Source organism: Apteryx mantelli, chromosome 4 (assembly GCF_036417845.1).
Source record: "Apteryx mantelli isolate bAptMan1 chromosome 4, bAptMan1.hap1, whole genome shotgun sequence".
Lineage (NCBI taxonomy): Eukaryota > Metazoa > Chordata > Aves > Apterygiformes > Apterygidae > Apteryx > Apteryx mantelli.
The window spans coordinates 71,203,098-71,230,876 of NC_089981.1; the positions used below are offsets into that span (position 1 = coordinate 71,203,098).

At 38.3% G+C, this 27,779-nt stretch overlaps 1 protein-coding gene across 2 annotated transcripts in view; it reads right to left on the reverse strand.

Moving 5' to 3' along the window:
* Positions 1-9,991, reverse strand: part of NRDE2 (NRDE-2, necessary for RNA interference, domain containing) — a 35,900-nt gene extending 25,909 nt beyond the window's left edge. The window contains exons 1-2 of one of the 2 annotated variants that reach the window (XM_013940655.2): positions 8,410-9,991; positions 745-853 (exon numbers count right to left, since the gene is read on the reverse strand). In XM_013940655.2, coding sequence (XP_013796109.1) covers positions 745-853; positions 8,410-8,644 — 344 coding nt within the window. In that variant the 5' untranslated portion in view covers positions 8,645-9,991. Of the gene's footprint in view, positions 1-744; positions 854-1,919; positions 2,136-8,409 lie in introns of those variants that run through there. The other variant, XM_067296923.1, reaches the window with a different exon arrangement.
* Between the last annotated feature and the right edge of the window lie 17,788 nt (positions 9,992-27,779).

Sequence of the window (27,779 nt, forward strand, 5' to 3'; positions counted from 1 at the left end):
ATATTTTCTATCACTACCAGCAATAGTCAAAATAAATAGATGAATTTGTATCAAATAAAGCCTGACTAAGGTTCCAAACTTTGCAGCTGAAACTTGACTCCATTAATTATTAAGTCTTGGTTATAGTCTAGATATGCAGAGTATAACACCTACTCTAGTGAAGGTTGCATAATACAACCAATTCTTCAGCAAAGTTGCCTGCTTAAAGCTCATTTTTGTAAAAGAATATAATCAGCCACTTCAGTGATCAGTATGTTCTGTGCAGCTGCACAACTTTATATATGCAATATTTCATTAATTCACATATTCAGCTAGTTTTAGAAAAGTAAAAAATTTCCTATATTTGATTGCAAAAGGGCTGATTGAACTGGTTTTCAGAGAGAAATCACAAAGATGATACTTAATCTTTACATTATTTCAAGGGTCACTTAGGACATTCAAAAGCTAATGGAGAGTCATGATCACTCAGTTCCCTCTCCCTGCCAAACTAACAATGATTTAAATGCAGCTGTGCAAAAAAGAAAATGGGAGTGTAATTATATAAGTATAATCTCTCATTATTTTAAGTTAAAGGACATGGAAGCATTATTCATACTGTTATACATGACTCAGTTCAGGCCTTTTAAATAGTGAACAGTGAAATGAAAAGCAGCACTGAAAGCTCCTGAATTTGGTCATACATAACAAAAGATAAGCAGGTCATAAGAACAAGGCTATTTAGAAAGATATTGAAATATATTCTACCTTTTTAGTGGTGATTTTTCAGGGGTGAGTTTTGCAGCTTCTGTAGTGCGCTGATGCAGTAATAGTGCATCTTCTGTTGAGAAGCTTGGGTTACTAAGCCAGTCCAACTCTGCAGGTAAAGAAAAATGTGAGATAAATACAAATTAGCTTGCTGTGCTGTCTGAAAGTTGGGGATTCATCTAGTCAGCAGACAGCTAAATTCACAGCAAATGTCACTAAGTCATTTGTAATAGATGAGCATTTTGGAAAGCAGTCCCTGAAATTTCCAATTTAGCAAATCACTGGGTTTCAACAAAGTAAAACATTGGGGAACTGGAGTCTTCCCATGACATCAATCTAAGCTTTAAGTTAGAAAAACAAAACAAACAACCTCCTAAACCCTCATATTTAAAAGTTCATACTAGAAAGAGATAGTATGATTCATGTACTGCTATAGTTTATATGGTAAACATTAATACTGGGGAGATTTTGTTTTTTAAAGATCCCAAACTGGACAGTAAAACTGAAAAAATTACAGAAGGACTTAATTAACTGAGAAACGTAGTTAATGAATGCAATATACCTTATGTAAATCTACAAAATTACAAAATACACTTTACTTCCTGTATGGAAAATATTTTTAACACAAATTTATTGAGAATTCTTATCAATAATGGGTATCCCTATCAGTTTTTTTTAATATAAGGTCACAACATATCACTAGATTCTCAGTTCTCTAACCACTGAAGTATCATTAACCTTTCATATAGCATGAAGAAGAAAAAAAAAAAGCTAACTGACATTAATTTTGATATATTAGGCAGCATTTAACATTTTACATCTATACCTGAAGCCTTTAGGTCATCATCTAGATGTTGATGGGGTATGGAAGGGGGATTTTTTGCTAATTTGATTTTGATAATTTTACTGATATTAAAACAAAAATTTTGACAGAGATTTCATTTCTAGAATACTTTCAAGTATGTACAGGTTTATAACAAATTTTCTGCAGTCACAAGAACCGTTATTTGGCATAGGCATAGAATTTAACTGCAGCCCCTCCAGTGCCATACCACTGGAGACAACAACAGAAATAAACTTTGTCTCCCTGCCTGTTCTTCATGCTCTTTACAATCATCCTTGCCTCAGTGATCTTCCTGTCACACTCTTGTCTTCGTGCTTTTGACTACACTGACCTCTAATCCTTAAACAGCATGGACTCATTGTCTGCCAAGCCAAATCTCTCTCCTCCTTCAAAAGTATTTCTTTCAGAAACACCTCTTCATACCAAAATTCTTTCTTCTGTCTCATGTCCCTGAATTGTTGTCCACAAACGGACTTAAAATGGAGCAGGCTGCAAAACAGTTTGTTACCGTACGTTAAAGTCATCAAGAAGTAAGAATCACCCAGCAAAGCTCCAGCTCTCGTCTCCCAAGGGACTGTCCTAGCTGCTGGAGAATACAGGGCCCTTGGTGAGGGTGACCTTACCTGTCTCCTGTGAACTTGGATCTGCGTGCAGCGAAGAACCCACAATTCAAGGAATGAGAACTGGCAAGGACCAAAAGACACTTCCCAGCAGTGGCGCAACCAGTACGCCACAGAACACGTCACGCATCACTTTTCAACTCATCACAACATATAACGTAGACTAGTAAATAAAAATTCAGCTGCGTAGTTTCTGTATCCTTCTGCCCAGCAACCAGAATGGCCATACCTAGGGCAAACGCTATACTTCTTCATGGCAAATCACCACAAGAATCATTTTGTTCTCCAGGAAAATACTTTAAAGATATTAATGCAAAATTAGAATAAAACTGAGAACTTAAAACCAGGATCCTTACTTAAAGCATCATAAAAATCCATTCTTTAATTCAATTTAATGTAAAATAATCCATCCTATCACAGAACTCCTCATTTTAAGTAAGTGTCTTTGATTTTTAATCTATAAATCTACCACAGGGCATTCTTCCAAAGCATTCGGTGAGCTTAAAGGTGAAAGATTTATGCTGGATAATTTCCAGGCAATATCTGACTCACCTGTCAAAAGAATTATTCACTCTGCTGGGGAATGAAGTGTTGTGCAATAACAAGCTAATTTCTTATTTAGTTCCTGTAAGGGATATATTAAGAACCAACCTACAATCAGAACTACTTCTAAGAAGAACTGTATTTAGTATTTTCCAGGAAATATCAAAATGTTTTTCACGGATAATTCTGAAGCAATTCCATATTCAAAACACACAAGAATTCAAAAAATTCATACACCTGATAACTGCATAATCATATCAAGTTAATAATTCAATAAATGTCACTCTGAAGAGTTCTGCCTTATACCTGAGAATAATGTGATTTTGATTAAAAAAAAATAGTATCTTCCATAAATTTAATTATTTCTGCTCATTTTCATAATGAAGAAGTGGTGTAAAGGAACACAGGAGCAAACTGTATCCCTGAAATATTTTTTCATTGGTTGTACTCTAGTCTTCCTTAAATACAGATGAATTCAGAGCAAGTACATTGGTCCAGATTACTCCAGATTTACACAAATGCAACTGAACTCAATATTTGGTCATCTGTGCATATGGCCTTTTGTTTATTTACAGAAATAAAGGAGAACTTGAATTCCCTTAAAAAAAAAAAAAGTTTTCCTTTTGATTTGTGTAATATCACTCCGATATACTTAACAAAACAGAAACACTTATTGCTTGGCAGGGTCACTAAAGTAAAGGTATATAACCTAACAGTACAAAATTAGAACTTATTAGCCAGACAGACCTCCTTAAAATCATTACAGCTATTCCAAAGATGCATTACACATATTTAATTTGTATTTGGCCAGATCTCTAATAACAACCTTCAAACACAGAAGTATTCTTTGTACCCTTAGAGCTTCTCTTTATTCTTAATAAATTGTTTCCCTATGCAATGTGTAATTTTCATTTATCAGTAACATTTGTTATTGTAAGGTAGTTCTATAGTGATTTGAACGAAGAATTATGGCTCAAAATGACCCTATATATATATTAATACTAATACTCATGACACTTCCTAATAAAACACTAGCTTTTTTTTTTTTTTTTTTTAACTAAGCTAAGGCAAAATTAAGTTAAATAATTGTCTTTAAGTTATACAGAGTTGTCGGTGACAAAATTCAGAATTGAACAGTTGCAAATTTCAAACCACTAGAAAAAACCTTCCAAGATATGTCTAACGTTTAAGACCTTGATTTAAAGGTAAAACACTGTAGGTGTCAAAATAGGCTCTTCATTGATTTCAAGAGAATATTAGGTCCTCCAAAGATTAATGCATATAAATGTATTTTTCTATATTACTTGACAGTTTAAACACTTAAGAGATAGAGCAGAACAAATTAGGGAAAAATTTTTGCACACCAAAGAGCATGTTAAATTTTTTAACCTTGAGCCTTAACCTTGAGGCACTACAATTCCAAAGAACTTCCAAATGGAGATACAGATCCTTAGCAGGACTAAAAGTTTCAGTCTTTAAAAAATGGAAAATAAAAAGCATCATATAAATTTCTCTTTAAAATGTCATTATTCATCACATTGACAATAATAAACAGGGAGGAAATAAACAAAAACAATAAAGCTTCAGCTGTTTTAGAAGCCACAACAAAACATGGGGCTGATCAACCATATAAACCTCCCTGAAGCACAAAACACGCTTGCAGACTACAAGTCAGCCTAAATAAAAGAGGCTACACTTGAACCGGCAGAAGAGTGGAAAGAAGTTATTTTTCTATTTCTCTGTTTAAAAGACTGTTTTAAGACAAGAACCACATTCTTAAATAAAAAAGGATGAATTGGAAAAATATTCAACTCCCTCTCCTCCCCTCAAAAAAAGAGTTAGCAATGGAACAAATGTATCCTGAAGCCTGAATTTCTGAGTTGTGTCCTATGTCCTTTATATTCCCCACCATTGCAACAACTTTAGGTATTATCCAGGTTGTCTAAACTATTCTACGGTACTTGCCCAAGTCCTTTAATTATTGGTGGGACAAGAGGCAGCCTGTGCTGTGTCAAGTTCTGGTCTCCAAAGACGTTTATTAGCTGGCTAATGTGCATGTGCAAGCCCATCTATACTGGCAACACTTCAATTCATGTTACAGCTTCTCTCTCACCAGTGGCAGTTATTTAGATTTGTTTTTCCTAAGCAAATGGAGATTTTCACAGACCTCCTTTACTTTTGCCACTTCTCTCTCCCACCCACAATAAATTTGACTGAAAGAGCTAAAACTCCTGAGGGAGAGATGCTGGGAAGTTGACTGGCAGACAGATACACAGCAAGCATGCATGAGATTCACTTCCATAGGAAATTTGCCTTAAAAATACGAAAATAACATGTATTATCACCATAAACTGCTATTAACAAACTTTTAAAATATGGTTTTGGCTTAAGTTTACCTGAAAGTATCTGTTATTCCCACACACGGGTGAAGTCACTCGCTAAACTGTGATATGCTTACAACAGTAAGCACAAGCAGGATAAGGTTTATTTTTGATATTTTCAATTACTGTTTTAGGGCCTCAACAAAGGAAAACTGACCTTGAGAAATGGAGTCAAACATTAATCCCCTGGCTGTGCCTGTAGCTTGGTTCTACCTGAGCAGATGAGATCAAATTGCATTTTTAAAATACTAAAGAATCACACTGCAAGAGCCAACCGCTGTAGCACAGTCAATATGCATCTGTGCATACACCGGGGAAATGTTTAGAATCCTCCAACTAAAGTATTTTCTGAACAATTTAATCAAACTGACTTAATACTCTGGGAAGAACTGAACAAATTTTTCCATTACACAACATGCAAGCCAAAATCTCCTTGTAAATAATCTCCAATGAATCAGTTAGCTGGATACAAATATTTCAAACATTAAAATGCATTCCCAATTTTAAAATTTTACACTTTCTTTTTAATTATTTTTTCTTGTCAAATGTCTAAAAAGTTTAATATTTGCAGAGACAGGATTTACGTTCTTAAAGATCTTTTGTGATAAAATGCATGCATTGTTTACTTCCACTCTACTATCCGCATTCATGAGCGCAACAGCAGAAGCAGTCCAATGGCATTCTTTGTATACCTTCCCAAGCCAGAAAAGATTTACAGCGCACATCCACAGAGGCAATTTTTAAGAGTTAGGCAATACTTTCTCCTGCCCTTCAGAATCCTGAAAATCTGCTTTCAGTAAAAATCACTGCATCATCCTAACTATAGTATAGTTCAGATTGTAAATAATGCTGTGCATAATGCTTACTACTGTCAGTGAGGCTAGTTATTACCATTGCTCTGTTCAGCAGCGCTACTAATAAATTTGCAATTTATCTCTTACCAAAAACTAATTAAGCTTGACAATACAATTATAAGGAAACATGTGAGATTATTTTGCACTCTAGAGATGACTGCAACTCAGCAATCTAGCAGGATAGCAAGAGTGTGCAGCCGTACTTCTGTTTCAGATACTGCTTAATTTATAAATGGTTTAGGAAAGTTTGTAAGAGAAACAGACATAGAAGAATGAAACATGGCCAGAATATTAATATTATTACCTCAACTTTTATAACACTACAAAGCAGTCCTGAATAACTGCAAAAGGCACCTCAATTTTGCATATCATGTTAAAAACAACATGATCTCTGTCTCTTGTGGACTTTGGCTTCATATCAGCTCTGAGAATCATCTATCAGAGAGATACCAGAGTTGCCAGTCAAGTTCTCAAGTTCTCACAAGCTGAACATGTGAAATTTGATATATGCCACCATAAATGCAGTTCTAAGTTAATACGTAATTTTTATAACTTGTACTGAAACGTGGTAGTTAAAAACAAAGCACAATACTGGCTAAAACATAAAATGAATAAGTGATGTTCCCTAAAGTTTTGTCAATAATACTCTTACGAAGAACTTCCAGTGGACCCAAAAAATAACTCAAGAAACAGAGCTAATAACTGGAACCTAGATCTGAAAGTCAGTCTTAACCTCATTTTCTGTGTAACTTAATCTTCCAGACAGGTGGTCTGTGGTGACATAGAATATGTGTAACAAATCTAAAGGCTTAATTCCCAGAGTTTTAAAATATAAACAAAAGTCTCCACTGCTAGATAAGTCTTACTGTACCTCTGCTTGGCACAGCAGCTCCTCTCTCCCTAAAAGCTGTAATGTGGGGTCTTATTATGTCCACTATTCCCTGTACCAAGTGTCATTACCAGAAAGGTTCCCCAACATGGCTAAAATGTCTCTTTACTGGCAGGGTGAGTATCATCAGCTGCAATACCATCTGGGGGAAAAACAGAACTGCTTAGGATATGGGAAGAAGCAACCACCACCCTGTACTCCTAAGACTTCAAAAACTCACAGTATTGATAGTGGACCAAATATACAATAAATTTAGCCTATGCAAATAGTTCTATTGTAATTTTCATTTGGGTGGTAGAGGACTGCAAACCAAAAGCACGGTTTAAGCCATCTCCCAAAAGAAATAAATGCTGTGACTAAGTGGACACCTTAGAGTTTGGTAATACAGTGCACACAGGGTTCTTCATTCATTTAATAAAGTACAACCTGCTAGATAGCAATCATGGTAGCCAAAACAACAAACTGAATCATAATCTTGCTCATAAGCTTCTAAAAATATCCTTTACAACTGAAATTTGGCTTAGTAATTATTAAGCAAGTAAGGTAATTAAGAAAACACAGTATTTTTTAAGTTATGCAAGGCCAGTGGGAAAAAACTCTTATGTTTTCTGCATAAATAAAGCAAATCTCCATCACACATACAAAAATTAACTCAGATGGCTGTTATTTTCAAAGTCAACATGTACCCAGCACCATTTTGATGTAGATGTCCCTACTTCCAAAATTTACATCACAAAAGATAACTTTATTCCAATTTATAACTTTATTCATATCGAAAGTGGCATGTATTGCAGAGCAATAAATACATTCCAAGTTTTCTTTCAGTTACCCACCTTACCAGAGAACACAAAAGGACTGCTCCTATGCATGAATACCTAACATGTGCAAAGTACATACATATGCACACATATATATGAGTGTATACTGTATGAGAGAGGAGCAGCTAACGGACTGAAATGAAGGATACAGCATCCTAAATAGCAAAACTTATACAAAGGACTCAGAAGCAGGACCGCATGGGTCTGGTCAGGCACAAAAGCGACCCGGACATGCACCGAGCTCCCAAGCCTTCAGAGGCGACTCAAATAAACCACCGTTGCTGGGCGGCCGGGCGCGGGGCCCTAACAGCTGCAGCCCAACGGCAGCGCCCGCTTTCCCGCGCGCGCACGACCCTAACGGCTGCCGCCCAACGGCAGCGCCCGGCCCCCCACAAGAATCGACCACGGGCTTGGCGGCGCCGCCGCATCATCCCCAGGGCGAGGCCGAGGCGGGCCCAGCCCGCAGCGCGCAGGCGCACGGCTGAGCCCGGCGGGCCGGGCAGGGCTGGGCCGTGCCGTCCTGCCTCGCCCGAAGGCGGGCAGGCAGGGTGGCTGGGGCAGGCCCGTCAGAGTGCACAACAAGAAGGCGAAAGGCTCGCGGAAGGTGTGGCACGGTGAAGGAGGCTCCGCGACAAGGCGAGTGGCTACGAAACGGCTTCCCGAGTGTCGGCCCGCGGAGCATTGCTGGGGGAAAGAGGACTCTCGCAGGACTTTACCTCTCCTGGAGCCCTCGCTGCTGCTGGCTGGGGTCTCTCCGGGCTCGGCGGCACCGGCAAAAGCCGGGAAGAGGGCCATGTCCCAGTTTGCCGCCACTACCGCTTGCTGTTCCTGCCCTCCCGAGCGGCCGTGCAAGATGGCGCCGCGGCGCCGAGCACACTGGGAGATGTAGTCCCTCCGCCCCAGCTCCCAAAATGGCGGCGGGGCAGGGCGGCTGCTGAGGGGGGACCCCATGCTGGGGGTGTTGAGGGCGTCGTGCCTTATCCGGGTCTCCACGCACCTTGCTCCTTCCACCGCGATCCCTGAGGGGTTTGCAGTACTGGAGGAGGAAACCCCTTTTCAGCCCTCGGGGAAGAGGAGGGAGAACGACATTTCCACAGCCAGAGTTGGCCTGCCTGCCTTGTCCCCTGCCCTGTTTTCCCTCATTCGGGTCCCTGGGGGCAGATACCGCGGCAAACTTCCCGCGGGACCAGTTTGCTCAGCTTTTGAAAAAGGAGAATATTCCATTCAGTCATACTTCATTTATCTCAGTTTCCTCTATTTCCACAGAAGTTTGAAGGTCAATTAGCCAGACAACCTGTCTCAAATACTAGTAGTGAGGGCCGAGGGAACAAATAGCAGGACAACTCCTTTTGGTATACACTCTCACCTCTTGCAATCAGTGGTTTAAAATTTCCTGACCAGAGGTGACATCCGTCATGTTTTCATCGTGTTTAATAGCATCACTGAGCCTGCCCTCCATAAAGGAACTGGAAAAATAATAATCATTTTTATACTTTTGGCCTTCTTTCACAATATGTTCCACATTTTAATTACACATTGTATGAATCTGTATGTCCTTTTGTCTCAAGCCCAGTGCCTAATTATTGCATTGTGCGTTAAAGTTAGTAATAGTCCCTATTCATTTTTTCCACAGTTTTATACATGTCCCACTTCAGTTTTCTCTTTTCTGGGCTGAAAAATCTGCATTTTTCTTTGTGTATCAAAGCCACTCTGTTGTCCTTGTTGAATTTATCTAGATTTTCTAACTCCTACATTAATACTATTGCGTGACCAGAATTTCATGCAGTAATCAAACTACAGGTGTACAACAGATTTATGTATTATATGGAATTATAATGACCCTAGTTTGTTCTCTGTTACTTTTGTAATACCTTCTGATGATTCTGTTTGCATTTCTCCTCAGCTACAGCGCCTCTTAAGAGCCCATTCCTGAGTGACAAAAGATAATAAGTAGCTATTGTTTACAGATAGTAGGATTATTTTCTCATATGCACACTTTGCACTTATCAAGCTGATTTTTCTGGCATTTTATAATTTACTTGCAAAATACTATGAGACCCTTCAGCAACTTTTCTGAGTCAGCTTTCCACTTGATTATGCTGAATACTTTTGTACCATTCGCAGACTGTCAAATCTCTGTTCACTGCCACAAACTATTTGTACAGGTTGAACAGCCACATCCTGTACAATTCTCCTGGTAATCTCCTTCCTTTAGAAAACTATTTCTCAATCTTTGTTTCCTAACTTTAATCTATTATTAATCTATAAGAGATTATTCATTTTTATCAATAGGAGAGTAGAAGAGAGGATTCAGAAGAAAAGAGGAGTCATCAATACCAATGGACTGGAAGTCATAAAAAGGGTGTGGTTAAAGGAACAGGGCCTAATAACCAAATTGGAAAGAATTTGCTTTAAAATTTAGGCTTACGTTCTGATAGCATTGTTTTTGTTCATGTCTGTTAACATCTATCAACCTTTGAAGTAAAACATTAGAATGTGAAAAATGAAATACACAATATATAGAAATATATATCTGCTTAAAACTGATACAGAAGATAGGAGAAAAAATCTAAAATAATCACATTAACAATTTATGACTAAATTCTAAAGAGACAATTTCCCCAAAAGTATTTAAAACTTATCTTGCTGCATGCAATTTTTAGCCTTTTTCCTGAGAAAACTTATATTATTATCTACCTGAGTGAATGTTTGTCTTTCTCGCTGCCTGTCACAATTTCTTCCAGTAGTTTTAAAATTCATTACCAATTTCAGCCACACTTAACAGGAGGTTAGAGATTGTTACATTCCTACAAATTCCATGAAAACAGTTGGCAATGTAGAGCAGGGTTTTCAATGAGGGGAAGACTCCAAAGTAAACACAGTTTTTACTGAACGATAGAAAACCAAAACACGGGAGCCTAAACCACTGGGAAAGTTCAGTCAGAACAAGCTTCATTTAATATTGCTCATGGAACTATTTGTTATAATCCTATTTGAATAGGTACTGAAATGTGTAAATGTTTATTCTGTAAACCTCAGCACTAGGAAAACTACCACCAATCTATAGAAAATCCTGTTCTCTTAAGAACCAGACTCAAAGCCCATTACAGATACTGATACTCTAGATGCCAGACAAACTAAGTGGATTTCATGATAAAACTGTTCAGTTTATTTGCTGAAATGTCATTTCTCACATTGTCTCAGCTATTCATAATGATGGTATCTGACAGTTTCTCAACAAAGAGAATACAGAAAGAGAAAATGTGCTTTTTGTGAGTAAATTATATGACTGAAGAGTTTTTAAGAATCCTAAATAAAGACTTATGTCCTGCGTCCCTGGACATTAGCCATAATTATAAATAAAAGAGAGGGATAAATTAACTAAGGGTTTTATTGTTGTTGCCATGCATATATTATTATGACATCAAAATATTAAATATATATTGAGCACTATTACAGACTACATGAAGACAATATTTCCCATTATCAGAAGTGGAAGTTAAATTTGTGTGAAAATTGATTTTATATTTTTTATTGTTTATTATTTATTTATCATTAGTGAAAATCAGCTTTGTAAAATCTTCTTTGTTGATGTTCTTCTGACTTATTGAGTGAACAGTGCCCATCCTGATGAAATAGTTGTCTTCAAAATATTTAGCTCCACATATAGCAAGCTTTATTTTGCAGCTTTTGTCTTAAAACCCTGTAAAATGCATTTCAATAATGTTATATGAATATTTTATTAAGCCTTTACAGGCAAAAAGTACTATTATAAATATATTAACGAAAATATTGTTTGTCTCAACTCAGTTCAGCCAAACCTTTCTTTTTTTGAATCTAGTAAAGATCCTGACCAGAACACCTTTTGATGTCCCCCACCTAAAATAAAAAAGTTAGCTGAAACACTCAGCTTTGTTACTTCAGATCTATCCTAATAATTGCAAATCCTCAAGCCTTTTACAGTATCTACAGAAATACACAGCAGCTGTGTACATGACTTCCTCTTATTAACAAGGCAAGCTTTATAACATCTTATTCAAAAAAAACCCTGCAGTTTGCTGTTAGTATTGTATCTACCTATTTAGGGTACTAAATTCTGGTATAGTTAATATCAAACCTTTTTAAGAATTTCTTTTCTTTGAAAAGCCTTATTGTTGGCTAATGTACATAGCTGCTAAGAGATGTAGTTGTCTAAGTCACTCTGATACTTGTGAAAATTTTACTGAAATTTTAAATGCTGGTAATAATTTTCGGTTGATTTGGAGCCTGAATTCTTTTGTGTTTTTTTACAAAAATCATAACATTCTCTTTGGGGGCAAAAAATCTCTCACCAAACCATGATTTTATTACAATAATTGTAATAGTTATTTGTGAGTCTGACTTCTAGCAAATGGGTGCCACATGGAGCAGTTTGGGCTCCCTCACCAGGGCCTGAAGGGCCACAGTAGGCCATTTAGTTCTTGGCTTCAGATATTTACATTTTCATCTTTCATGCTGTCCACACCCTCACCCTACAGCCCATGACACCATGTCTTTCACTTCTTTCTTTTTTTTTTTTTTGCTTTCTCCATATTTTCTACTTCTGTAGTACATCCTGTAGCAAAGTTCGTTCTTCCACTCTGATGATCTAGAAGCACGTGTTAGGATTAGGTCTATCTCACTAGAAGATATAAAGAGACCATCCTCTTTACAAAGGAGGACCTGTTTTCATATGCAAAGGCTTACAGCATAAGCCTTACAGTGGAAGTGCTGTAAACATTGTAATTTACAGCATATATCATGGTTATCTTGAACAAAAGCACTAGAAATAAAGGCAACCATTTTGAATAAGGGCTACATTGAACAGATTTAAAGAAAAAACTATCCCTAAAATATTGTAAAATTTTATAAGACTGTAAGAGCATAAGTTGCATTAAGGAGGACAGGAAGTGAATGTTGACTACAGAGCTAGAGGGGTGAATGGATGTATTTATGTGCACTCTCTTTGGCTTTCCTGAACCACTTCTTGTATGGGGTAGGTTAGCAGGCTTCCACTTTGTGTTCCACCAGCCTTCTCAAGTCGCATTTATGTACCATTCTACTAGCATAGTGTGATGCGCTTTTATTGTAAGAATGCTTACACAGCTTACTCTAATAGGAAAATAAGTGTTTTTAATATGACTCTTCTGTGATGTTCCAACAGTGAGAGAAATAGGGGAAACGTAAAAGGAGGATGTTATAATTGTATCTCTCTGCAGTGAGACCTATGGGACACAAAGAGGTTTCTAATAACACAAGTTCCTTTTCTGATAGTGTGCCAAGTTTCTGGCCTTCCTCTATGTTTTCCCAGTCTCTTATCAGGTTTCTTTCACTGAGAAATCCTTTTGTCTGTGCCAACGCTACTCAGATGTATTGAGATCCACTGAGTAATTTTACTAAGGGCAAATTTTTTATTGAGACCCATTCAGCAAGCAGAAATGTGACAGCTCCAGTTTCAGCTCCACCAGGTGCTACACACTGTCATCAGGCTGGTAACCCCAGCACCATCCCGCGGCAGACCTCGCCACCAGAACAGTCAGGAAGAGAAGACCTCCTACAGGAACACACAGGACATCATGTGTTTGGGTCTTTAAAGATGCCTTGGTGGTCCTTATAGCTATTCACCCTACTCCGTTTCCCTTCAAAGATCTTGTTCCGCTTCCCACCCCTGCCTTTGCTCCCTGGTGAGGAAGAGGACTAGAACTAACTGAGCTCAGAAATGAGCCAGCAATCACAGCTCCCATATAGCCAGTTTTTGTCCCTTCCTGTTTTCTTTCCCCAGGCAAACAGATTCATCCTGCAAGCACCAAGCGTAACACAGCTGGAATGTTTTGTAGAGTAAATGGTGAAGAGCTCTCCATCATCTCATGCTTTTGTTACTTTTTGACAGGTGCAGCTCAAGAAGATATCTTCCAAGAAAAAATTCCCCTTAAATGTTTTGATATTGTTCTTTCAGTCCCCAAAATTGACAGATCAAAACTGAACATAGTTTAATGCAAAAGTATAATAATTTTAAATCTGTCTTTCAAAAGTGCTTCTATTGTATTTTTAAAGGGAAGGGAGCTGACTCGTGTTTAGCAACAAAATCCAAATACTAACTTTCGTTTCAGATTTTAATTATATATTGTATTATATATATATTTAGTATCCTAGATGAGGATATTGTATAATACTGCTATTAAATTCGAGGTGTCATATTTTACCCTCACAGTAATCCCATTTTGCAGGTCAGTTTGTATGTCATTTTTAGAGTCTTTTATGCAGAGATTTTGAAAATCATATTATTGCTCATTGAAAATACAAATTCTGTTGCCTTTTTCTTCTTACAATGTATTAATACATGAATAAAATCTTAGCAGGCTAAATCATTAATAAAACAGGGACATAAAATTACATGAAAGTGGTGCATACATTTTCCTTCAAAAGGAAAAATTAAATAGAAAATAAACATATATAAGTTGATCTTCTTCATACATGCACTATTGCTAATATTTTTATAAAGACTGTTGGGCCAGTTTATGAATGATCTTTATAATGTTTTATTTTAACAAACCTGGTGACTCATTTACTGTTCCAAGTTCTGTCTGTAAAATTTTTAGTTATGATAAGCATTGTATCAAATGCTTTCTGGGTAGGTGAACTGTTACAGGTATTTTTGTGATGGACATATAAAATAAAGATCGTTGGTTCAGTTCAGATATACATTCTGATTCTACACTTAAAATCCCTAAGGGAGATTTTTGCACTGTATTATTCAAGCTGCAAGGCAGTGCTGGCCTTTAACTCTGAATTAAAATCATGGTCACATTGACCCTGTATTTGTATATGAAATATATGTATACCTTTCAATAAAATAAAACAGAAATAATCAAATTAATATGAGAAACCTCAGCTTCTAGGCCATGCTCTAGATAGGCCTGTTAGGTTTTTAGACACAAACCTCAGGCTTCTATTTTTAGTTCTGCTTCATGTGTGTGTATGAAAGTGTGAATATAAATTATATATGTATATAGATTACAAAAAACGAAGGTCTCAATATTGTTGCCGCTAAATTTACTGGGAATTTTGCTGCTCATTGGGAACAGAATTAAGCCCAGAAGAGGAAGGAGGTATTTTGCAGACGCAGGCAGAGCATTCTGTTTGCTAAAAGTCCCCACTAGCATTTTATACAAGCTTTCTCAGAGTGAAGACCACAGGACTACATCCAATTTTTAAAAATTCTGAATGATAACTCCCTATAGATCCAAAATGCAATTTTATCCAGTTGCTGTTCATAGAGAAACAGAGACAAGAAGTTTAATTTGGTTCCTGCAAGAAAAACATCCCATCTTTCTGGCCTTTCTGTCTTGTACCCAGGAGGCCCACTATCATTCCTTTTAAAATAATACAGGAATAGATCTTCCTGTAAGAAAAATGCATTTGACATACTTCTTTTATTCACAAGTCAAAACAAATAAGTGTTGCAGGCCATTCAGACAGAAAACATTTAACTCACTGCACCATTTTGAGGTGGCTTTGTGGCTTCATCTGCAGCCACAGGTGAAGCTTCCGGTTACTCTATTTTTTTTTTTCTGTGCTGGGATTGTAGAATCAGATGTTTTAATATGGGGGAGAGGTAATAATCTCCCTCATAAGCCTTTCAGAATGCAGCCTATGAAACACATTTAGCATGCTTAAATAATCAGCATTTTTAAATAAATGGGCATTGTCTACATGAAAGGATTTTCAATGTTCTATTATCCATCCATTCCTTTGGAAGCAATTGGGAATTCTTCTGGATTTCCCATGGGTTTCATGATTTCTTATGTGAAATCCATTCTATTTTCTCATTAGCCTGTGCTCAAGCAAAATTTATCTAGCCATTTATCCCTAGTATCTAACCTTTTGTTCACATAGGTCTGGAAGGGATGATCTGGGTCACTGGATTCAGTCTTTTTAGGCAACCATATCATATAAGCCTGCTCATAAATGCCATTTGGAAATCTGTTGGGCTTTTCTACCCACAACTCGTGTTTTAAGAGAGTTCCAGAACCTCAATTTTCTGATGATCAGAAGCATCCTGATTTCCTGTTTAATTTCATTCATGCTCTGTTTATATCCATTTGTATCTCTGCCAGCATTGTCCTATGGCTTAAAATAACTCTTCCTTCCCCAGAGTGTTTACCTGGATGTACTCTGTGCATGTTCAGTAATCACTTGTCACTCAGCCTTTCTTTCATTAAGCAATTTTAAAACCTCGTAAGATTGGTTGTCCACTGAACTTTTTGCACTTTGTTCATAATCAGAAGTAGAATTGTACACTGTATTCCAGACTCAGTGATACTTTACAGAATGGCATCATACTTCTCAATCTCTACTGAAAATCTTCTACAGTATTGCATTTATCTTTTAGTTGGCTGAATAATACTATACTCATAATGACCCTGTGATCAGTTATTACACTCTGGCATTTCCAATCTATCACTTCCCCTGGATGAAACCCCTATTTTATCAGAAAATCTTGTTATTAATCACTAAGGACATGGCCTTGTGTTTTCTATTAAATTTTCTTCTATTACTCCAGGCTGCTAGGTCACCAGTTCTCTAGGAAGGACATTCTTGATACAGCTTTTTGTGGACAAGGCCTCTCAGTTTTTGTCATTGGCAAGTTTAATCAGCACATTCCTTTTTTTTTTTTTTTGCCACTGCCATTACTAAGTAAGATTGGTCTAAATGCTGGTATAAGGAGCTCCACTTGAAACCTTTCTCCAGCTTCATAGTTCTCTTTTCAGCACAGACCCATTGTCATCTCTCTTTTAGCCAGTTCTTTACCCAACATTTCTTGTACTACTTCCCATTTCAACTAACAATTTCAGAAGTACTACATTGCCGAGAGCTTTACTGAGATAAAATCAGTTGGATCTACCAGGTTTTCATCTATAATAATTCTGTTACTATTAAAGTATACTCATGATCTACCTTTAGTAAACTTGGATTGAATTTTATCCCATCTTCCATTTATATCCATATTGTTCATTTTCTTCAAAATTGTTTTAAAGCTTTGTGTATTATTGTAGACTAGACAGAATAATTGCAAATATATCAAATGTTTATAAAGAAAAGAGTGAACAGGATGGCTCTTTTCTTGTTGTATAGCTCCACCACAATATAAGAGATGGATTAAAATCTCTACCACATAAAACTTCATGCACTACTTCTTTCATTAGTCAGTAATGCTCCCCCATTTGAGCAAGCTGAGCTCTTCTAGTTTAGCTTCCAAGTCATGGTTCTTTTCATTTCTGTATATATATATTCTTTTCTAACAGAAAACTCACCTTTGACTTTCCTTTCTACATTTTGTCCTTCCTAAATACTGAAAAAAGTACTCATTAGGCCGGGGATATATCTTATATTATGTCAGTGCTTTGGGGCCCCCTTTCTTTTTGTGGTAGTTTTACCTATATTGCTATTTCTTTTGTCTTACTCTTTTGCAAGATCTAGTTATGGTCTAGGTTTGGCAAATGTTTCTTGATACCTGCACCTCCAAGCCTCCAAGTCATAGCTTTCTTCATTCATTTCATTCATTAATTCATTCATTCATTCATTTCCCTTCTCCACTCCTTATAGGCCCTTTTCTTGTTTCTACTCTCACTGTTGAGGTGATTACTCATCCAGCTTCTATACTTGGAATGTAAATTCCAGATATTTTTTGCATCTCTGAGTTAGATAAATTCCAAATCTCTGTCATGTTTAAGTCTCTGATTTATTCAGTCCATTCGACTACATCAATTACTATGACTATTCTACCAAAATTTGTTCTTCTGGAATGAAAAAACCCTCCAAAGTTCTAATTATTGAAGCAGCTTTGTTTATTCCTCCATTTCATTTGGACTTATCATCCAAGTGGAGATAAAAGGGTAACTGCTCTGTTTTTTCTATAAATGCAACCAGCTCTCTCCCCACCATTGCTACCTACCTAAAATGAGTCTAAAACAGCATCAGTTTGTGCTCAGTGAAAAAAATGCTTTGTTTGTCACTTGCACGAATATCTGGGCTCTACTGGTATTTGTTTTCCACTGTATATTTGTATATGTGTATTTTTGAATCTCTTTTCAACCTCAGAAATCTCCCTCATCCCCATGTTTCACCAACAACCAAGCTGAAATGCTTGTGGGAGATTTTCATTTGTACTATGTCTTATTGCACTGCAAAACTAATTCCACTAAACTAATTCCATTAGTTTAGCTATGAGCAAGATAGCAAACCCTCCTCCAGAATTTGCTAGAAAATTTCACTTTTGTAAGTAATATCACATAGGTATCCATTACTGGTAGTGAAAAGTTTTAATACCAGATAATTTGTATAATGCTTGAGTTGCATGCAGTATCATCTCCCTGACAGAATGCTGATTGATGTCACTAGACAGTCAATATGACAGGAATTGAAACTAGTTGATATACATGCAGTAAAAAAAAATTCTGCAGCATAATGAACAGGCATACTGCTATCCTGAACTATTATACAATCCTTTCAGCACACAGAGGATTATTATGCCTATAAGAATACCAGCTTAACATACCTAAATTATGGATGGCACCACTAAGTTATGATAATGTATTAACTAAGACTATTCAATTATATATTTATTAAAAAGAAACACTCTTTATCTGATTAGCAGTGAAAGCCCTTTTATACACACTGCAATTATTCTACGAAAGTGCAGCTACTTTGGGGATGGCAAACAACATGCTGCACAACCTTGAGAAGAGGAAAATGTATAGGCAAGTGCACTTGGTAAGCAGTATAACAGCATCATGAAATTTAATTTTCATGTAGATAAGACAGGACATCATTAATTTTATTTTTATGATCTTTCCTCAAAGGCACTACCATGCTTCTTCCATACACTTCCCTCTCACCTCACCTGTCCCTCAGTGTATTTCTACACCCATCAAATTGCATAAAAGCCAGTTCTTTTGGCTCAGAAGGCTGCAAAAATTGCTGTACATGCATAAAATGTATTAGGACAAGCAGCAAGGGTGATGGTAATTCAAACCTAGTTTTTGGCTCAATAAAATAGGCTAGGCCTGAATAATTTGAATGCCCATGTACCTTCTTCAGGGTGTGAATGGAAAGAGATATATATATATATAAAACTTATCCTATTTGATAATTTTTGAGCGCAGCTAACAGAGGCAGCGAACAGACGCAGCAGTTTGCGCAGAAGGGTGCAAGAAGGCACCTTCATTTCCAATCCCTCCGGTGTACACTTCCTCAGGTATGGCCATGACACGCCACAGAGCACATTCCCCAGTAGCCGCTGGAGTTGCTGCGTCGGCTGTGTCAGAGGCTGGGACCCAGACAGACCCTCTGACAGCAGATGCAGCTCTGCAGATCTCAGGCTGCAGGGAGTGCTTGGGGCCTCTCGAGGAGGCCTGGGCTGGCAGTCAGCTCTCCTGCAGGAGGTGTGCTGATGTTGATGAGTTGTGTCATCAGGTAAGGGAGTTATGGGAGGAAGTCAGTAGGCTGCGTAGCATCCAAGAGGATAAGCAAGAGATAGACAGGGTATTCTTGGAGACCATACAGCTCCAGGAGTCCCAACCCCCCACAGCAGTGGAGTTGCTAGAGGACACTGTGCCATGTGAAATGGTACATCATAACACTGTAGAAGAAGGATGGAAACTGGTCACTTCTCGTAGGAGAAGAAAGGCTCTTACTCCTCCTGAAGACCTGCAATTGAGGAACAGGTTTAGTGCCCTCCAGGATGAGGAGGAGCTGGTCATGGCTTCAAGGGAAGCAACTGGGCTGACAGACCCTGTGCCTTGCGGGAACACCCAGAAGAAGCGGTGAGTGATTGTTGTGGGGGACTCCCTGCTGCCAGGGACAGAGGCACCGATCTGCTGATAGTGGGAAGTTCCATCTCAATATGAGGAAAAACTTCTTTACTGTGAGAGTGACAGAGCACTGGCACAAGTTGCCCAGAGAGGTTGTGAAGTCTCCTTCTCTGGAGATATTCAAAACCCGCCTGGATGCAATCCAGTGCAACGTGCTCTAGGTGACCCTGCTTGAGCAGGGTGGTTGACTACATGATCTCCAGAGGTCCCTTCCAATGTCAACCACTCTCTGATTCTGTGATTTTATATTTATATTTATATATATATAAATAATTAATTTCTCTCAGCTCATCAATTTTGTTCAAAGCTGCTGGGCTTTCATGAACCCTGGGACTATTTTCACGACTTCCATTTCATTTCATTTCATTATCTGAAATACCCTCTTCCATCTGGCCATAAGAAGGTCCTTTTTGCTCGGAGGACTTGCCACCTTTTCATTTAGAAAAGGGTGCCTGTAGCAGTCTCTGCTAGGTTTGTCCAACTTAATTTTAGAAAACACTATACCTAGGCTTTGTGAGTTGGTATTCCAAATTTGTTAGCAAACAAATCAGTAACAATATATTGGAAAAAAAATCTAATGGTTACATTATAGAAGTACTTGAACAGCCTTAATCATTCACGAAGGCCCCATTGTGTTAGAGTTACACTACCCCGATAGAAATCCTAAAGAGTTTAAAGCCTAGACTAGAAACCGTTCTCTTTCAAAGTGCTAAGATTGGGGGGTTTTGACTGCTAGAAGTAATTACTTTTTATTGCTACTCAGTAAATAACTATTTAAGAAAGGTAAATTAATAGGATTAGCAGTTGGAGACAAGCCTGGAGATAAGCATGTTCAGATAATCAGCACAGTATGTTCAGTGAGGTGTCAGGGACATGGATGATTTGGGGGGAGGCAGGGAGAAACGGAAGAGGAGGAAAGGGAGAAAAGAAAGCAATGAGAAGGGCTGGAGTTAGAGAATGGGAGCTGCTGAACGCCATTTGTAAATTAACAGCCGTAGCCAAACAGGTTCCTGGTAATAGAATTTGTTCTTCTCAGGTCAGGAGAAATATAATCTTTTCAGGTGCTCTCTGTTGTTGAGGGACCTCTTCCCTGGGGATGCCAGCTGTGTTGTGATAGCCAGATTGGGTGGGAGATTTCTCCAGTGGCGGTCTCTGACATCATTCCTCCCTGTCTGGGAAGCAGCTCGACAGCAGGCAATTCCTCTGCTTGTCAAGGGAATTTTCTGATCCATAGCAAAGTTCCTGCTCTGTATTTCCTCCTTTCCTTTGGATTTCTTTCCCTTTTTAATGGTGTTTTCTGCACAGAAGGACACTCGCCCTCATAAGGAAAACCACGGCTAGAGCTATGCAGAAGCCACTCCTCGAGCTGACCTTTGGAGCCTGATGATCATCTTTTTCCTTTGCCTTCCCCCCACCCCCAAATCATTTTTTTTCACCCCACAAGGGGAGCGGAGCAAGAGGAGGAGGCAGCAAGGCCAACAGGGAGTTCTCCACAGTTTCTGGCCTTACAACACCATATCTGTGGGGCAGAGAGCCCCCCGTGGCCACTTTATTTGTAGCTTTTTCTTCACTGAAGCCTTTGACAAAGATGAGTGAGAAAGCCAAGGTTCTGTTGTGTTTATTCCAAACAGACCACAAAGTGTTTTGGGTCTTTGTGAAGCTGTATAGTTTTTCAGAGTACCACACTATGTGTGGTTTGTAATTTTGCAACCCTGCAGTATTATAAGTGGTGATTAAGTAATAAAACAAAAAGAATACAGTTTTCATGTGCTAAAATGAAATCATTCTATTTATTAATGCCATCCCTAACTATTTTATTTACAGGAAGGAAAAAAAAACCCTTCCCTCAAAAATTCCAGTTACCAACCACTATTTTTCATTTTTAACATTTCACCTGCTCAGAGTGGACATGTTTGGTGATCTTGGAAGCATTGCTTCTGCTTGAAATTACTTCTAATTTACAATGGTATAGCTATTAAAATTGGTGGAATTACAGGAGTATAGCTGCCCTGTGGCTGTTTCACAATAAAAAATGGCAATAGTAGTTTAAACCCTTCTAATACCACCTCTTCCCCTCAGCTGTGCCAACACAATTGTTTGTTGGGCTTTTTAAATATATGGCTTATAAAAAGTTGCCAGCACCGAGTCAGGGAACTGATTGGTTTTAGAAAAAGTGTTAGTCATTTTTTTTGGCAGTAACCAGATCTGCCTGAAAAGCTGTGCTAGCATAACTGGATGGGTGGCATGCCACAGTGAGAAGAGGGAACAAAAAGCAAGGAAAGCAGGAATACGTCAAGCTAATATTGCTGCTTGAACAGCAATAAAGTAACAGCCTATATAAGATCAAAAGTGAGAGCAGGCTTGTAACATCCAGTGAGCCAATCCTCAATTGCCTATGATTAGATTAGCTGTGTTGCAGATTATCCATGCCACAAATGCAAAAATGTCTTGCATCCAGCAGTTACTAGCTAAGGCTCAGAACTATATAAATGTTGCCTGCAAGCCTGTCCCTGGTCTGGACACAATACAGACACCTTCATGCAGGAGAGAGCCACAGACAGTAAATTCTGTCGAACCAAAGCGTACCAAAGCAGCAGCGGAGGTTTCTCCACACTGTATTCCCAGAATGAGGAGTGACAGCCAGCGTGCTGCAGTCACACCTCACTGCTTCCCTCAGAAACAGATCAAATCCAGCTGGGCTTCAGGCCAACTGGAGCCGACTTCATGCAGAGACAGCTGAAACAATCCCCAGCACGCAGGATTATGGGAGGCCTTTTAGGTCAGGTGAATATGATATACATGTACAGATCCAGTTTGGATATCTGACCCAACAAACTCTCCTAGAGGGAACTAAGGAGATAGCACTGAGACATCAGCAACAAGCCTGGCCAGTTTCTGGAGGAAAGTATGGGAGCAGAATGAAAAGGCCAAAATGTCATAGGTGACACCACTAGTGAGGCATTTACACTACAAAGTGTTACTTGCAAAAGAAAACAGGAAACATTACAATGCCGAGTAGGATGTTCAGAAGCATTCCGTCCTTGGCTCGGCTCCAGGCCCACGGAGCTAGCTGACACAGGGCATCCAGCTGAAGTTGTAAGCTGCTATTTCCTGGTTGTTGGTTATACTGCTGACGCAAAGCTTACAAGTACTGTAGTTTCCTATGAACTGTGATAAAACAATCAGCTCTCACGGTGGAAGTACATTTTAGTGTCAGATAGTGGCTTTGCAGCTGATTATTCTGTGTTATTTATACTGCACCATAAATATGTTTATCATTTTGGATCAGTAAAAAAGAATAAAGATTTTGCTATAGAAAAGCAAGCCAATTTCCTTGTGATGCCTTAGTTTTAGGTGAACAGAAGTATTCTTACTCTAATGCATCGCTATCTACCACTTTGTGGTAATAATAGCTCATCAAAAATTCAAAACTAATGATTTTAATACTTTGCAAATATTCAGATAAGGTGCCACATAGTGTGATTCCCTTATATCAGTCAGCTTTGGGCCTTTAATTTTTGTATGTTTTGTCTGCTGCATATAAGCTGTCACAACGAAGCCAAAAAGAATATCGGTCTGTTCCTACGTTGCAGTCTTGTGTGATGTTATATTCTCTAAAAATATCAACTCTTGTTGGCCCACCTAATCAGCCAGTTTTCAAGATCTAGAAGGTTGTTTCCATTAGGAAGAGAAATTGATGAACTTTGATACAATCCCCTTTATTTATAAAGAATGAACATAACATCCTGTTTTATGGAGCACAGAGAAATTCAGAGGGCTAGGAGCAATTTATTCACTTTTGGTTCCCACTCTTTCTAGGTAGCTCTATTCTAAAAACCTTTCTTCCAGCATTTCTGATGTCACACACACAATCACAGCTGCTTTCAGATCACTCCCTCAGGTGAGAAATTGTTTCTAAATCCTTGGAAGGCCAGTTGGACTGTCTGAGCCTCCTGCTGTCTGTACCTGCATCTGACCCAGTGTTAGTACAGCATTTTCTACTGCTTGATATTTAAACTGAAGTAATTTTTAATTGTTCCTTGTATATTCTGAATGGAAAGTGGCTCGCACTTTCAACAAAATGTCTGAACTGTCCAAATCTCGACACGGTAGCATGTTCTTCGTACTTCATTTTCACATATTGTCAAACAAATCCCTTTGGAATTGCACAGAATCTCTCAGCTTAGCCAGACATCACAGGCAATCCCATGTGGCTATCCAATGAAGCCAAGAGAATTACTGCAGGGATGGATTTGGCAGTACAGCATTTTGAACTGAGTTCCCTAAAGCAAGAAATCAGCACAAATGTACAAATCTGGCTGGGTTTGAAGGTTCTGTTTTGCAGCCATCTGTGCAGGCTTCTATTGTTAAACAGGAGTAAAACAAATTCTGGACAAAATGATACTCATTTATGTATATGTTTAGGTAAAAAAATACACAGAATTAGGAAAGCTGAAAATAACAAGAAAAAACTGTTTTGAATTATGAGAAAATCCACAAATGTGGATTACTCATGCTTGAGTAAAAACCTAAGCGTCCAGCTTAAGACATGTTGACTCTGCAGCTGAACTTCTGAATCCTGACATGATGTCTTAAGCTAAAAGATACAGTCAGCTGAAGACAGTTTACTGTGTGTTCATTTTTCAGACAAAATATTATAAAGCTGAAATGTTGCTTCCTTTATAATGGTACATAAAATCTTGTATCATTTTTGTAGAAGTAATAATGTACTCCATTACTGTTTGCCAAATCAGTCAGTAATTACACAGTGGAACATACTGCTACAGAAACCCACTGAGGTCAAGAACTTAGTAAATTCTAAAAATGTACATGAATAACAAACTACCCAGAGCTGTGGTTGTTAATAATTCTGGAAGGATTATTAAATTTCATGCTTCAAGTTTAAGAAAATCTCTTACTATTGAAGTTTAGAATTTGATCTCTTACGGGGACAGACTGTCTCCTGTTAGCAGCAGTGAGTAATTCTTGCATTTCCTCTGAAGCACCTGATCTCGCCATAGCTGTAGAAGGATACTGAATCAGTGAATCTCAAGTCTGATTCAGGATGCTATTTCCTGTATATCAACCTCTGAGCTTCCTGTGACATTCTTGCTGTTTGGGAGGTAAAAAAATGAGGGTGGCAGCCAGCTTTAGTTATTTTTTTGCCATTTTGCTTTATTAGTAACAATCATTTCAAAGAGGAGGTGCATAAGTTACAATACCAGTTTATGGATTTTTCTCAGCACACCAACTCAACTGTTCTTTAATCTCTGCAGTCAAAGATTTTTTAAATACAGCTTTGCACAAAAGCTTGATCCACATTCTGCTCTTACTCCTGTTTGGGACCAGCTTCTGATCAATTTATGCAGTGGAATAAAGTGAGGGTTTAAGCACACACTGCGTTATCAACTGAGCACTCACAAATTCAAACAAGATCAATAATTCTGTTAATTAGCAGCATTATTTTTGCTTTTTTAACTCCCTTAATATCCATTTATGGTAAGTCCTTTCACTGTTCCTTCTCCCTTACCTACATGTAGGCGATCACTTGCAAGGAACGGCACAAGCGGCATATACATACACCTAAGGAGCAGTAACAACTCACCTGATCCGTGGAGTAAGCACTGCCAAAAAATTTGTTCCAAGCGATCACTAACCACTCACATTGCAAACCCTCCCTGTGCCTCCAGCATGCACAGAGCAGTCACTCTGAAACGGTAAGGGTAACCCACAGTAAGCGTCTCTACACCTGGAGTTGTGTGTTACCAGCAACTAACGCCAATCAGCTGTTGGGCAGTGACCTGCTGCTGTAGAGGCCGGCGGCTCTTGCCCCTCCAGCACCATTGCCCCTCCTGCAGGAGCTTAGCCAGAGTTGTCTTCTCCAAGACTCTGGGAGCAAGACAAGGTAGGAAACATGACATTGATGGAGTGGAGGTGGACAAGGGAATGGAGCTGACCTCTTTCTGTTGAGATGAGGGAGGCAGGTTAAAATTTAGGGTTGGGGCTTCAGTATGTGATGCATTGATAGAATTACATAAGTGGCACAAGTGGGTAGGTGTGGAAGCATATTTTTTCCCATCTGTGCAAATATACCGGCCTGGGGACAGAAGCTTATGATGCGTGTTGCACCAAAGGGTTGCCCCTATCCAATGGGCTAAGCTTGAGAGTCCTTGTTACATATCACAGTCTGTTTTGTTGTCATGGAATCTATGCTAAAACTGATAAAAAAACAGATTAAAATTTGCACCTAGAAAGTTAGTTGCATATCAAAATACAGTATTATAATCAAGCAAGACCAAATTGGAGAGAAAACTTTTTTGTAAGTGGGAAGTAACTGAGGAGGTGAAAACTTCATTCATTCTTATGAAAAGCAATTGTGCTAGCACTTGTGTTGTGGTGGTAGGTAATGTTTCACATCATCAAATTCAGTTCACAGTAATCGAAATGGCAGTTTCTACTTAGTGTCTTTTCCCAGCAGGAGTTTCAGGATAGATGTGAATGTTTGCAAAGGCAACTGAGTGGAGAAAATATAACATAGAGTATTCGAGTGGAGAAAACATAACGTAGAGTATAATGCAGAGTAGAGCACAGGTAAAACTAAGTGAAATCAGACATACACCTAAGTGTTCAATTTTCAGGAGCTACCAGGTTTTCCAACAACTGGGAAAACTTTGCAAAACTTTATTCAATGCTGGACAATTTGCTTAAGTGCACTAGTGTAATAATTGACAGTATCACAGTCACTTAAAACACTTTCCTAGCTCACCTCAAAATTTTCAAAAGCAAAATAATGAGGTCTTCCTGAGGAATCCTTTCTAACTAAAAATAACTTTGCAGCAGTTAAAGTATTGTATAATATTACTCGATATACTAATTATAACACAAGCAGCATTTGTTCTTGGCTGTCCCAAGAGTCTCTTATCAAGTTTATCTGGCATCAGCTTTTATTAAAATACAAAACAAAAACAAACAAAACACCATCATTTTAGCAGTTTTAGTAGCTTTGCTAAATCCTAATCATGTGGGCTGAAAATTTCCATGCTGATTGTCTGCCTTGGCCTGTATTAACTTCATCCAAAATTGTTCACCCGTTTCTGAGAAGAAGGGTACAGAAATGTGTTGTTCTCTTTAATTGAGATATTCTGATGATCTTTCCTTTGAAGAATTTTAATACTCTCAGCATATTGGAGTAAGGCCTTGAAACATAATTCAGAGCTGACTGTTGAGAAGGTTGGAACAAGCTGGGCAAGGAGTCAGGGAGAGAAAGAGGGATCTGGGAGCCACAAGCGAAGAATGGTCTTGAGCAAGTTACTGTGCATGAGTAATGGGTATGGCTGAGCAAGAGAATTGGCACCGAGAACCTGCAGAGCAGTTGAAAATTAGCAGGGAAAGGGAGACAAATCTGAAATGGAAGGAAAGAAGAGAAGCAGAACTGGTAAAAGAGTTGGCAATAGGTAGATGCCACAAGTCCTTCTGCCATCCTTGCCAAATGTCCCCCTGCACTCAAGAAGAGAGGAGTGGCTGCCATTTCATAAAGCAGGCATGTTGTGAAAAGGCATTTGTGAAGCCTCTTGTATAACAGTAATAACAGCTACAGAAAAGCCCATAAAGAAATTAATACTTTTACCTTTAGAATAGCGTTTGACTGAATTGCAGCAAATACAGCATAATCATACTCTGAACAATGGGGCTAAAGGAATTTTCTGAACAGCTATTCACTAAGTAGCATCATCTGTTCTAAAAACTGAATGAGACAATGGTCCTGAAGAAAAAAATAGCACCTGATGATGTTATTCAAGACTGTTATAATGTAAACAACCAACTTTAATATTAGTGTTTCCCAGGTTTTCTATGCTTGAACTTGCAACTGTAATGAATGTTTTTATTTCACTGTGTTTATATGTTTGCACTTGCATGCACACATAAATTCAATAAATACACCTATCAAAAACAATAAGTCAAATGTTCTAGAAGAAAGAACACATTAACTGCAAAGGAAAAGTTCAAACCAAATCGTCTCCTAACATGAACACGGAATTCCCTATTCTGTATATGGTAGTACCGTTCAGGCTCCATAAGATGGCAGACCTGCATATACTTAACAGATGTTACTGTGATTATACTGCTGTAAGTTCCTGCTTTAAAATGGTTGCTTTAAATGGATGGTACATGTTTTTATTCAGGATGTTTTTAAT